Genomic DNA, 13373 nt, shown 5'->3' with positions numbered 1-13373 from the left:
CTCTGTAACATAACAGTGAACACATAAATAATATACCGTAGTAAGCGAACAAATATTAAAAACATAAATAATCTTTGTCTCAATAAAAAAAAGGTTCAAGATGTTCATCATAATTCTTGTTCTGTGTACCTTGTGAACACTTGCAGTTTGAACAGTCTCTTAGACTGAATCATATTGGTGCTTTGTTTGATTTTTTTGGTTAATCCATTCCATAATTTAATTCCACATACAAATATGCTAAAGGTTTTAAGTGTTGTACGAGCATACACATGTTTTAAATTAGATTTTCCTCTAAGGTTATATTTCTCCTGTTTTGTTGAGAAGAATTGTTGTACATTCTTGGGTAGCAGGTTATAGTTTGCTTTGCACATAATTTTAGCTGTTTGTGAATGCACCAAATCGTTAAATTTCAATATTTGTGATTCAATAAATATAAAGTTTGTATGTTCTCTGTATCCAACCTTATATAGTATTCTAATTGATCTTTTTTGTAACACCTTTAGTAAATGAAGCGCACATTTGTAGTTGTTTCCCCAATCACTGTGACAATCGATGTAAAATTAACACATTTTGACATCTCGGTTGTGCAATATAGCAAGAGATGAAATTAAGCCGATGGTCACTATCCACACTTTTATGGCTGTCATCACACCAGATAAATTAGTTTCACATAAGGCAACAGCATTATTGGACATGTTCCGCTGTCAAATGAATATACATTACAAATGTATAATACCTATGTTTTATTTTGATATTAAATATAAGTCAATGATTTACAAACCCCGTTTCCATATGAGTTGGGAAATTGTGTTAGATGTAAATATAAACGGAATACAATGATTTTCAATTAATTTTCAACCCATATTCAGTTGAATATGCTACAAAGACAACATATTTGATGTTCAAACTGATAAACTTTTTTTTTTGCAAATAATCATTAACTTTAGAATTTGATGCCTGCAACACGTGACAAACAAGTTGGGAAAGGTGGCAATAAATACTGATAAAGTTGAGGAATGCTCATCAAACACTTATTTAGAACATCCCACAGGTGGGCAGGCTAATTGGGAACAGGTGGGTGCCATGATTGGGTATAAAAACATCTTCCCAAAAAATGCTCTGTCTTTCACAAGAAAGGATGGGGCGAGGTACACCCCTTTGTCCACAACTGCGTGAGCAAATAGTCAAACAGTTTAAGAACAACGTTTCTCAAAGTGCAATTGCAAGAAATTTAGAGATTTCAACATCTATGGTCCGTAATATCATCAAAAGGTTCAGAGAATCTGGAGAAATCACTCCACGTAAGCGGCATGGCCGGAAACCAACATTGAATGACCGTGACCTTCGATCCCTCAGACGGCACTGTATCAAAAATTGACGTCAATCTCTAAAGGATATCACCACATGGGCTCAGGAACACTTCAGAAAACCACTGTCACTAAATACAGTTCGTCGCTACATCTGTAAGTGCAAGTTAAAGTTCTACTATGCAAAGCGAAAGCCATTTATCAACAACATCCAGAAACGCCGCCGGCTTCTCTGGGCCTGAGATCATCTAAGATGGACTCATGCAAAGTGGAAAAGTGTTCTGTGGTCTGACGAGTCCACATTTCAAATTGTTTTTGGAAATATTCGACATCGTGTCATCCGGACCAAAGGGGAAGCGAACCATCCAGACTGTTATCGACGCAAAGTTCAAAAGCCAGCATCTGTGATGGTATGGGGGTGCATTAGTGCACAAGGCATGGGTAACTTACACTTCTGTGAAGGCACCATTAATGCTGAAAGGTACATACAGGTTTTGGAACAACATATGCTGCCATCTAAGCGCCGTCTTTTTCATGGACGCCCCTGCTTATTTCAGCAAGACAATGCCAAGCCACATTCAGCATGTGTTACAACAGCGTGGCTTCGTAAAAAAGAGTCCAGACCTGTCTCCCATCGAAAATGTGTGGCGCATTATGAAGCATAAAATACGACAGCGGAGACCGTGGACAGTTGAGCGATTGAAGCTCTACATAAAACAAGAATGGGAAAGGATTCCATTTTCAAAGCTTCAACAATTAGTTTCCTCAGTTCCCAATTGTTTATTGAGTGTTGTTAAAAGAAAAGGTGATGTAACACAATGGTGAACATGCCCTTTCCCAACTACTTTGGCACGTGTTGCAGCCATGAAATTCTAAGTTAATTATTATTTGCCCAAAAAAAATAAAGTTTATGAGTTTGAACATCAAATATCTTGTCTTTGTAGTGCATTCAATTGAAAATGGGTTGAAAAGGATTTGCAAATCATTGTATTCCGTTTATATTTACATCTAACACAATTTCCCAACTCATATGGAAACGGGGTTTGTAAAAACTAACTAAATTATTCAAGTAGAATGTACCTTCTCAGCACCAAAAGGCCAAAATGCTTTTAAAAATGTGTGTTTTAAAAGTGTCGAACTTAGTGTGGACACTGGGTTTTTGGTGCTACAGTTGCAAGGCTGCAGGGAGCATGCTTGCAGCTGTGTGTGATGGATTCGAGAAGGATCGAAACATTGGGTGATAAAGTGGCTCCAACATTATTCATAATGTTTATCCTGTATTACAAGTTCTATCCCCACTGTTTTCCAACAGCTTATTGCGTTGGCTTTAGAGTCATTTGTCAAACAGCTGAGTTGTGTGCAGTCGCTAGTTTACAAGCTGGTTGCCAGAAAGAAAACCAAGGAGACCTTTACCGCCGTCTACTGTGTGGAATTGCAAGTTATTTTGATTGATTGAGACTTTTATTAGTAGATTGCACAGTACAGTACATATTCCGTACAATTGACCACTAAATGGTAACACCCGAATAAGTTTTTCAACTTGTTTAAGTCGGGGTCTACGTAATCAATTCATGGTAATGGTAGTAAATATTAATAACACATAAATGACAATGAACATTATTACACTACAAATGGAGCAATACAAATACCAATAGAAATAGCACTATTGGTAATGAATAATTACCTCTATTATCAACAATACAATTGTTTCAAATGCAACAATACATGTATGTAATGATAATTGAATTACAAAAGAAAGCAGATAAATGGAGGGGAAGAAAGAGAAGGGAACTGTACTAACCGTGTAGATTGATATAGTAACAATAGGTTAAAGCTAACAGATCGTATTGTTTCAAAAAAATAATATCGTCCCTGAATCGTATCGGCAACCACAAATTCTTAATCAAATCGAATCGTCGGGGTCCACGTTAATCAATTCATGGTACAAATATATGCTATCATCATAATGCAGTCATCACACAAGTTAATCATCAGAGTATATACATTGAATTATTTACATTATTTACAATCCGGGGTGTGGGATGTGGTGGGCGGGGAGGGGTTAGGTTTGGTTGATATCAGCACTGCGGTCATCCACAATTGCATCATCAGAGAAATGGACATTGAAACAGTGTAGGTCTGATTTGGTATGATATGTACAGCAAGTAGTGGACATAGAGAGATCAGAAAGCATAAGAACAAGTATATACATTTGATTATTTACATTTGATTATTTACAATCCGGGGAGGTGGGATGTGGAAGGGGGAGGGTGTTAGTTTAGGGTTGCAGTTGCCTGGAGGTGTTCTTTTAGTGCGGTTTTGAAGGAGGATAGAGATGCACTTTCTTTTACACCTGTTGGGAGTGCATTCCATATTGATGTGGCATTGATGTGGTGTTCCACAATGAAAACAAAATGTGATAGTTTGCAGGTCTGGATTCACTGCTAAAATGTTATAGTGTGTTCCTTCTTAGTCCATGCAAGGTTCAAAGGAAAACCTGAAATATCCTGAAAGGCTTAGGGCAGGGGTCGGCAACCCAAAATGTTGAAAGAGCCATAGTGGACCGAAAAAATAAAATAAAATCTGTCTGGAGCGGAACATTTTTTTAAAGCCTTGTATAAGTGTTATAATGAAGACAACACATTATGTACGTGTCTATATTAGCTATATTAGCCTACTATCAAAATGAGTATGTGTCATAGGCTGACGCAAATCTTTGTTGAAAGAAATGTTGAAATAGTGGGCGGTATAGCTCGGTTGGTTGAGTGGCCGTGCCAGCAACTTAAGGGTTCCAGGTTCGATCCCCGCTTCCGCCATCCTAGTCACTGCCGTTGTGTCCTTGGGCAAGACACTTTACCCACCTGCTCCCAGTGCCACCCACACTGGTTTAAATGTAACTTAGATATTGGGTTTCACTATGTAAAGCAATTTGAGTCACTAGAGAAAAGCGCTATATAAATATAATTCACTTCACTTCACTTCACTTAAAATGTAGTATTTATTCTACACATTTTTACAACATTCAAAATCATTAGTAAATTGGAGGCTTTTCAGAGGGTGAGATAACTCCTGGAAATTACTGGCTTAGAATGGCCAAAGGTATAGATGTGTGTCCAAGTTAAAGGAAAGAGCAGGCTGTCTTCTTCTAGTGGATTTATTACAATCTTTGCAAGCTGGGTAACGTTTGCTGTGGTCTGTAACAACATGGCACACAGCTATCAGAAATGCAGCCAATATTACATACAGATAATGTGTCATGAGACATGCACATATAAATCAAATTAAGAGGATTTAAAGGAAATGAAATGAGCTCATACATACCTACACACGAGGCATAATGATGCAATATATACACACAGCTAGCCTAAATAGCATTTTAGCATCGATTAGCTTGCAGTAATGCAGTGACCAAATATGCCTGATTAGCCCTCCACACAAGTCAATAACATCAACAAAGCTCACCTTTGTGCATTCACGCACAAACTTTAAGGTTTGGTGAGACAAAAAAGGAGTGGCATAAAACAGGTCTTAGAAAGTCGGAGAAAGTTGTACATGTAAACAAACTACGGTGAGTTCAAGGGCGGCCAAAATTAGTAGGACAAAACGGCGCTCGCCAAATAGTCTCTAATCACTGAAGCATGTTTAATATAAACAGTGTGATTTCTAACAACTGGGAAGTTTTGAGTCATGTTTGCCCTCCTACAGAAACCTTATTAGAACAAAACTTTTTTTTTTCCTCATCTTTTTCCATTTTCATACATTTTTCAAAAAGCTCCAGAGAGCCAGCAGGCCAGTACTAAGGAGCCACAGGGTAAAGCAACTGTTAACATTATTATTTGATCCTACTGCTTTGTTCAAAAAGGGTACTTTTATGGTGTATTTATCATCATGCTGCAACAATTGGAGGATGTCTGGTGGTATGCGTCGTGCTCTTTTGAGCCTTGTTAAACGTGTCTTTCAACCTCAGGTTTTTTCGCCCTATCTGAGGTCCAGGTAGTGAACTCACTGAATATCGGATGACAATCCAACTTTAAATTAATTTTCTCAGCTTTGGTTCCTGTCCTGCGTCCTGCTTTTCAAGCCTTTTTCCTTTTAAATGCTTTTTCTCAGCAACAATCACACGTGGGAACTCATTCTTTTCCACTCCAATGACCTCTTCCTCTCTTTAAACTCCGACCTATTGTTTGTCCAGGCCAGGATGTCTCTTAGCGTTTTTTTCTTTGTAGACCAAACTAAGATGAGGTCGTAGTTTGCATTGGGACAAAATTAGGAATTTGTGATGAATGCACTCGTTTCATGTCTGGTCAGTTGGTTTCGTTGGGGTCTGGTGTGGCTGATGCGTGTTCTTGATGGGTCTGTTAAACACTGATTAGAGTTGGATGGGCGTTTCTCCCATGTAAAAAGAGAGCACACTCATGTTTGCTACAGAGTGGGGACAGAAGGACACAAATGTTAGCAACACTAGCTAAAGTGATAACATTATATTAATAACAGCAACTCAATGCAAGGTTAGCCTTTTTGCAGAATATAAACAAAATGGACAAGCTAGTGACAGAGCTTCATTTTAAAATGTGTAGTGGAGCATTAAAAGTGACTGAACATCAGAAGTGAGTGAAGATACACTATATTGCCAAAAGTATTTGGCCACCTGCCTTGACTCACATATAACTTGAAGTGCCATCCCATTCCTAACCCATAGGGTTCAATATGATGTCGGTCCACCTTTTGCAGCTATTACAGCTTCAACTCTTCTGAGAAAACTGTCCACAAGATTGCGGAGTGTGTTTTTAGGGATTTTTGACCATTCTTCCAAAAGCGCATTGGTGAGGTCACACACTGATATTGGTCGAGAATGCCTGGCTCTCAGTCTCCGTTCTAATTCATCCCAAAGGTGTTCTATCGGAGTTCAGGTCAGGACTCTGCGCAGGCCAGTCAAGTTCATCCACACCAGACTCTGTCATCCGTGTCTTTATGGACCTTGCTTTGTGCACTGGTGCACAGTCATGTTGGAAGAGGAAGGGGCCCGCTCCAAATTGTTCCCACAAGGTTGGGAGCATGTAATTGTCGAAAATGTTTTGGTATCCTGGAGCATTCAAAGTTCCTTTCACTGGAACTAAGGGGCAGAGCCCAACTCCTGAAAAACAACCACACACCATAATTCCTCCTCCACCAAATTTCACACTCCTACCACTTTGTGGCTGAGTTGCTGTTGTTCCCAAACTCTTCCATTTTCTTATAATAAAGCCGACAGTTGACAGTGGAATATTTAGGAGCGAGGAAATTTCATGACTGGATTTGTTGCACAGGTGGAATCCTATGACATTCTTTCACAAATGTTTGTAGAAACAGTCTCCATGCCTAAGTGCTTGATTGTATGCACCTGTGGCCGGGCCAAGTGATTAGGACACCTGATTCTGATCATTTGGATGGGTGGCCAAATACTTTTGGCAGTATAGTGTAGGTGGTGCTCATAAGGGACACATAGTACTGATAGAATATCATTAAAAAGTAAATTTTGAATAATAGGGAAGCATTAAAGGGGAACTGCACTTTTTTTGGAATGTTGCCAATCATTCACAATCCTTATGAGAGACAAGTAGACAAAAGGTTGTAGTTTTGTTCGCTTTCTAACATATAAAAATCGGTTTGTTCCAGGTGGCCTGCAATGCAGCTAATGGGAGCAATCACTTCTACCTCTAAACCACTTGTATTCAAAAACCATCAACAATACTTAATTTACGTTCCGTAACCTGTATAATAACCAAGCTGTAGTGATGTTGTTTTTGTAAAAGCGAACACTGAGAACAGCTCGCTTCCACAAGCAGCTGTTCATCCTCCGTATATTCAGCTTCAAAAAGATAAGGTTTTGAATCCTCATATGTCTAAAAATAGTCATCTTTGTTGTCTATTACCAAGTCTGCCATGATTAGAACACACTCGCGTTTTTGTTTGCGGATGTAGGAACACACATTTGTTGCCAGAAGTCAGATGTGTGCTGCTATGGAAACGGAAATAAATGCGCCAGTGAAGGAAGTCCCGTAAATTATTAAAATGACCAAAGTACGGTGCATATTGTAGATATTTCGTATTGTTATGAACGTGTCTATTACTACATTATATATAGGCTTGCAGTGTGTATATAAAACGGTGATGGCGGGTTTTGAAATTGTTTTAGAGGACTTTGAAAGCTACAACATTAGCTGCATCTTACAAGTTTTTTTTATCATCTTTAAAATCCTAATAACAAAAAGACTTGTGTTCTTGTCTCTCATAATGATTGTGAATGATAGGCAAAATTCCCAAAAAAGTGCAGTTCCCCTTTAAGCTTATCAAAACTGCTTACAGAAACATTGCCTATATTCTACTTCAAGTGTACTCTCTGTATATAAGTAAAGAAATCTCAAGTACTACTTGCATCAACACTGTAGAACAGGGCTATTCAGCTACATAATGAAGAGGGCCGCAGTTTCAAGAGCCCAAAGGCTCAGAGGCCGGACATGGAAATGTGGACATTTCGTCAGAAAGGGCCTGCGCAGGTTATATTTCTTTGAGACTGCATTTACTTATTTACAAAGTAAACACATCGGCTTTCACACTGCACTGTCAATAGATTAATTATTCTGCCCTCGCTACTCGTTTCCAGCATGTGCAGCTAGTTAAAAGCATGAATAAACAGAAGCTCTAGAAGTTTTGTTGAAGATTGATGTTCCTTCTTTTGCATTATTTTCCTTCTTCAGTTTTTTTTCTTTACACTCCTTCCTTCATTTAGTTTTGTAAGACTGAAAATATAAACATAAAATAAACATTACAAAAGTGTGTATTTACATGAATAAAACAGCAGGTTTAGTGTTAATATATTCACACAATAAACTACAAATGTTTACACATATAGAAATTACACAACATTCACACACCAAACATTGCACACACAGTATGTGACTTCCATCCTTCCATTTTCTACCGCTTATCACAGTAAACCTAAGGTGTAGCATTGTTGCCCTCTACTGGTCAAATTTAGCGCTACATTAATTACATTAGGTTTGATCGGCATAGTTACTCTCAGACAAAACAACACAACCACAAATACAAAAGACATCACAAAAATCAGCAATGTCAATACAAAAAAAACTAAAAATCTTTATGCACAATACCTACTTACAAATGTTTGACCAAGTTTCGTGATGAAGCTTACTCACTGGAATTTCTACCATTGTTGCTGCTTGTTTGGATCAATGAGTCCGTCGGAGCAGAACGTTAATATTTTGTTGTCCAGTCATTGTTAAAAGTCAGATTTTTGCAATTTATTTAGATTTTTTTTTCAGGGTTGAATGAGTAGTCTTCTTCTACTCACCCCACTACTGCTTCATTGTGATACATTCCTCTCTGTTTCCTCCCACGAGGTGGCGAGAGTACTGCATACATGATCAGCCCTAGTTTTAAAGGTTTCATCGAGGCTATTTGGGCCAAATGAAAAGCTTTGACGGGCCGGATGTGGCCCGTTGGCCGCCAGTTGCATAGACCTGCTGTGGGCCCTGTGAAGGAGTCCTGTGGGTGTGCAGTGTGTTACTATGTACTTGTATACACATGCAATTTTGAACAGCAGTAACCCGCCACTCGTGATGCAATCAAGAAACCCACTAAAGTCTGAATGTGTTGTTGTTATCGGTGGCAGTCATAACTCTGCTGTAACTGGGCTCCAGTGGCAGCCTTGAATCTGATGTATCACAGTGTTCTGTTGTCAGCGTTGCATCACTGGCACATGCCACAATATTTTCCACAACCTGATGGAGGAGGCAGCAGATGCCCTCGCCACGCTGAGAGGCGGTCTGTTGCATTGCTGAATCACACTCCCGACCACACCATGTTGAGTCATCTCCTTGTTTCTCTGTCTTAGGTGGTTGCAGAAAGTGGGTCGTTCAATGGCAAGGGGAAGGTGCCGATGGATGACACCCACACTGCCGCAGAGGAGGACGAGGAGGGGGAAGGCCACATACAACGTACAAAAACTACGCTCATCACCAACTCGCTCCACCACAATCCAGCGTCGGACCTCAGTGGACGGCCTGCACTTATCCAACGAGAGCTCGGGCTGCAGCTGAGCAGCATTGCACTTCAACAACATGTACGCCCTTCTGTAAATTTTCTCAATGGATCCCTGGAGAACCAAACCAAACACAATGGTGCTAATATGACCGACAGGTCTCACTTGGACCCCAAGTCTGAGTATCACAGGGCTATGGTTGCCTCAGAGCCTCAACGGAGCGTAATTGCAGCTATACCTCCTCAGAATGGATCCAAGACTTCAACACATGACACAGTTCCACTGAAAAGAATCAAACTGGAGGAGCCGTGGGTGCGGGATGAAGAACCCACCACCACACAGCTTCGTGAGGCGGATGAGGTCTGTGAAGACCCTCTGTCCACGTTGGCGGCGGTGGTATGTCTCTCTGTCACACAGAGGAGAGGACTAGAGAATAAACTCCTCAGCTCACATTCTTCTTCACTTCGATGCATCAAAACGGAGCCAACAGATCTTCGATTAATCAAGAAGGAGTCAAAGGATTTTAGAAGCGACTTGCTAAGGACTCCCCAGAATATCAAGAGTGAACCTCCTTCAAATGACTTGTTACCAAGCGTGCAGTCTCTGGCAGAGAAGAGGAATCTTAGTTTTGACCAGGCTATTGCCATTGAGGCCTTAACTCAACTGGCAGCTATACCTCAACACAGCCCAGTGTTCATTAAAACTGAAAGGAAGTATGAACTTCCCCCAAGCACGCAAGAAGCCAAACCATCAGCAACCATCCGCTACAACAAAGTGTCGGTCATCAGCTCGCCGATTCACCAGACATCCGTAATACACCCCCCTGTGGCCAGACAAGGGAATGTCATCAAGCGTTGCCAGGGCTTAACCGCTAACACAAAACAGGAAAGCGATGGAGCACCCTGCAGAAGAATCTACCAAAGCTTTGGATCTCGTGTGATCAAGTCAGAATACAACAATGTAGGACCCAATGAAGATCGTGAGCATCAGTTTTGGGAGAGACAGAAAGTGAGGAGAAACCAAGATGAGGAGGAGGTGGCGGCTCAACTGGCGGACTTGGCCTTCATCATCCAGTCCAGACAGGGCCAGCTGTCAGAGAGTCCTCATCTGAAGGGGACTCCTGTGTCAGCCATCAAATACAACTACAACTCACAGTTAACACCCAGTCAGAAGAAGACGCCCGTAAAGAAAGCGAGAACAACTCCTTCAAAGCCCAGGAAGAAAAAGATTAACGGGGGACCACACGAGGGAATTGACCGCAGGACCCCCCTTTCAAAACGCTTGGCAAACGGAGATGCGTCAAACAGAAGCAGAGGAAAGAAGATCCCTCCGCCGGGGAAATCAGGTCTTCCCCATAGGAGGAACCTGTTTCTGCCTCAGGCTCAAATCGACCTGAAGAGATACATGGCTGAAGCTCAAGAGAAAGCAAGGCAACTCATCCACCACACCACACAGACTCACCACTACAGTCCTCTCACAAAGACCAACGTAGGCCTGGAGAACCCACTATTGTCTTATCGTCACCATCCCCTCCACATCCATAATCCTGCTCCAGGAGGACCACCGCAGGAGTGTGAAAGGCGTTTGTTACCTCAGGTAGCTCAGCCCTTTGGAGGGCTGCAGCACGGTGCTGATCCCAACGCCAGCCTAGTCGGCGCTGCCCACCTCAGCCAGACTACCTACCCCGATCTGGCTAACGGCCTCTCGGGGACTCGGCAATCCCCTCCCCCAAGCCAGCAGAGCTACTACAAGCTGGAGAGGTCGGGACCCGTCACTGTCTTGTCTACGTCTACTGATGGAGATGCGGGCCACTCTGCGGAGTCCACTCCATCCAAGAACAGTGTCAACAGCTTTCTGGAGTCACCCATGATGTTTCTGGACACCCCCACAAAGAACCTGCTCAACACACCCTCCAAAAAACTGTCTGATCTTCCTTCTTGTCAATGCATGGGTAAGTTCATGCTGCCAATGATATTTGCGCCTGTAATTATCACCATTGCTAGCACGTTAGATATTATTCAATTCTTAATAATAATAGAGTGAAACTTCTGTTCTTTTGGTGGAACTCCAAATGATTTGACCTCAGGCAAGTTCAACTTTGTCTGTTAACAAGTCTGCCATGATTAGAACATGATTCCCGAGCGTGGCCACCGCTGCTGCTCACTGCTCTCCTCACCTCCCGGGGGTGGAACAAGGGGATAGGTCAAATGCAGAGAGTAATTTCACCACACTTAGTGTGTGTGTGACTAACAGTGGTGCTTTAACTTTAACTTTAACACACACATATATTTTGTATCCGCAAGTAGGAACACACATTAATTGCTGCTATGGAAACAGAAATCAATGCGCGGAAGATCAGTCCCAGAAATTATTAAAATTATCAAAATACGGTAAATATTGTACATATTACATATTGTTATGATCGTGTCTGTTACTACATTATTTATAGACTTTCATTGTGTATATAAAACGTTGATGGAGGGTTTTGAAGTTGTTTTAGAGGGCTTTGAAGGCTACAACGATGACTTCTATTACTCGCAATTTTCAAGCTTTTTTTATCATCTTTAAAATCGCTTAAAAAAAAAAAAGACTGTCTCTCATAATGATTGTGAACGATTGCCAAAATTCCAAAAAAAGTGCAGTTCCTCTTTAAGAATTTAACAATTAAAGCCAGAAATGTTGCTCCTTTTTCACATGTTGATGGTCAAAGTCAACCAAGGTATTATTTTGAGTAAATGCCCTTAAGTGACTTTTGTGAAAATCAATGATATGCTACTGTATTTTTTTAATCTGAATCTCTCTCTGGATGTTCTGAACTCCTGTTTCTATGGGAGAACAATGTTGTAGGGAGGAATTGTGATACTGTACTCTACATTTGCTTAGTTGTAGTTCAACTTTCCATAGCTGATATTGCTTATTTAAACAGCAAAACTTGTGGCAACCCAATCACAGCGCCTCTGCTGGTTGCAAACGAATAATGCACTCCATTTTCACTCAATCAGCACCCCCCACAACCCCAAAAGGGACAAGCGGTAGAAAATGGATGGATGGATGGCTGTTTCAAGACACTGCTAATCAGTACCACACAATAGACAGAATTCTTAATCAATTAATTATGAAACGCATTATACATACATTATGATATGTATACTTGTAGGGCAGGCCTGTGCAATTATTTTGACTTGGGGGGCCAAATTTAGAGAAAAAAATGTGTCTAGGGGCCAGTATATCTATTTTTAGGAACATTAATACAAAACCTCACAATAATGTCTGATTGAATGCTAAAAACGTTATGAAAGACCGCCTTAAAAAACAGAATGGAATTAAATTGTTTTGTACTGAATGAGACACACAGAATTTACATATAAATAAAGAATGTGGGATTTACAATATTAACTATGAACGATAAAACACTGAATATTGACAAAATATGAACGTCACACCCCCCCTTGATCGACATATTTTACAATCAAGCGAAACGCAACAAAAATGCAACAAATACAGCGATATATGAACGCGAAGGGTAAAAAAAAAAACCCACCTACAACCTGATACATCTGATGTATCACTAAGCTTTAGAACTTTCTTGTAAAAGTCTCCTTCCGCGTCTGTCCCAGACACCCGCATTTCAGGCTGGCCGCTCTGGAAACACTCTGTGGAAACGCTCCCCACCCACACTGCTTGGTGCCTCGTCTGAGCTGCGGTGACTTAGATTACCATAGTAACTAATTAGATTACCATATTAACTAGTATATAATGCAAAAGAGCAGATTCCAACCATTGAAATACTTTGTATAGTTCAAGACTTACGGTAATTTGAAAACATCACTGCACATCATAATGGCAGTTACAGTTTCCAACTTAAAGATCTACAAAAATTATTTGGGAATGTCCGGCGAGCCAGATTGAAAAGCTTACGGCCCTCGGGCCTTAAGTTGCCCAGGTCTGTTGTAGAGGATGTGCTTTTCATAAATTGACACCATTATTTTTTTTCCCTTATTTATGCAAATATGACTGCCAATATA

At 40.6% G+C, this 13373-nt stretch overlaps 1 protein-coding gene across 3 annotated transcripts in view; it reads left to right on the top strand.

Moving 5' to 3' along the window:
• tet1 (tet methylcytosine dioxygenase 1) overlaps positions 1-13373 on the top strand; it is a 78893-nt gene that overhangs the window by 42768 nt on the left and 22752 nt on the right. For all 3 annotated transcript variants that reach the window (XM_061943360.1, XM_061943289.1, XM_072915579.1), the window contains one exon: positions 9202-11299. In XM_061943360.1, the coding sequence (XP_061799344.1) occupies positions 9202-11299 (2098 nt within the window). The remainder of the gene's footprint in view (positions 1-9201; positions 11300-13373) is intronic.

This window comes from Nerophis lumbriciformis, linkage group LG02 (assembly GCF_033978685.3).
Source record: "Nerophis lumbriciformis linkage group LG02, RoL_Nlum_v2.1, whole genome shotgun sequence".
Lineage (NCBI taxonomy): Eukaryota > Metazoa > Chordata > Actinopteri > Syngnathiformes > Syngnathidae > Nerophis > Nerophis lumbriciformis.
The sequence above is the reverse complement of the archived record's forward strand: the minus strand, read 5'-3'. Positions and strand labels throughout refer to the sequence as shown.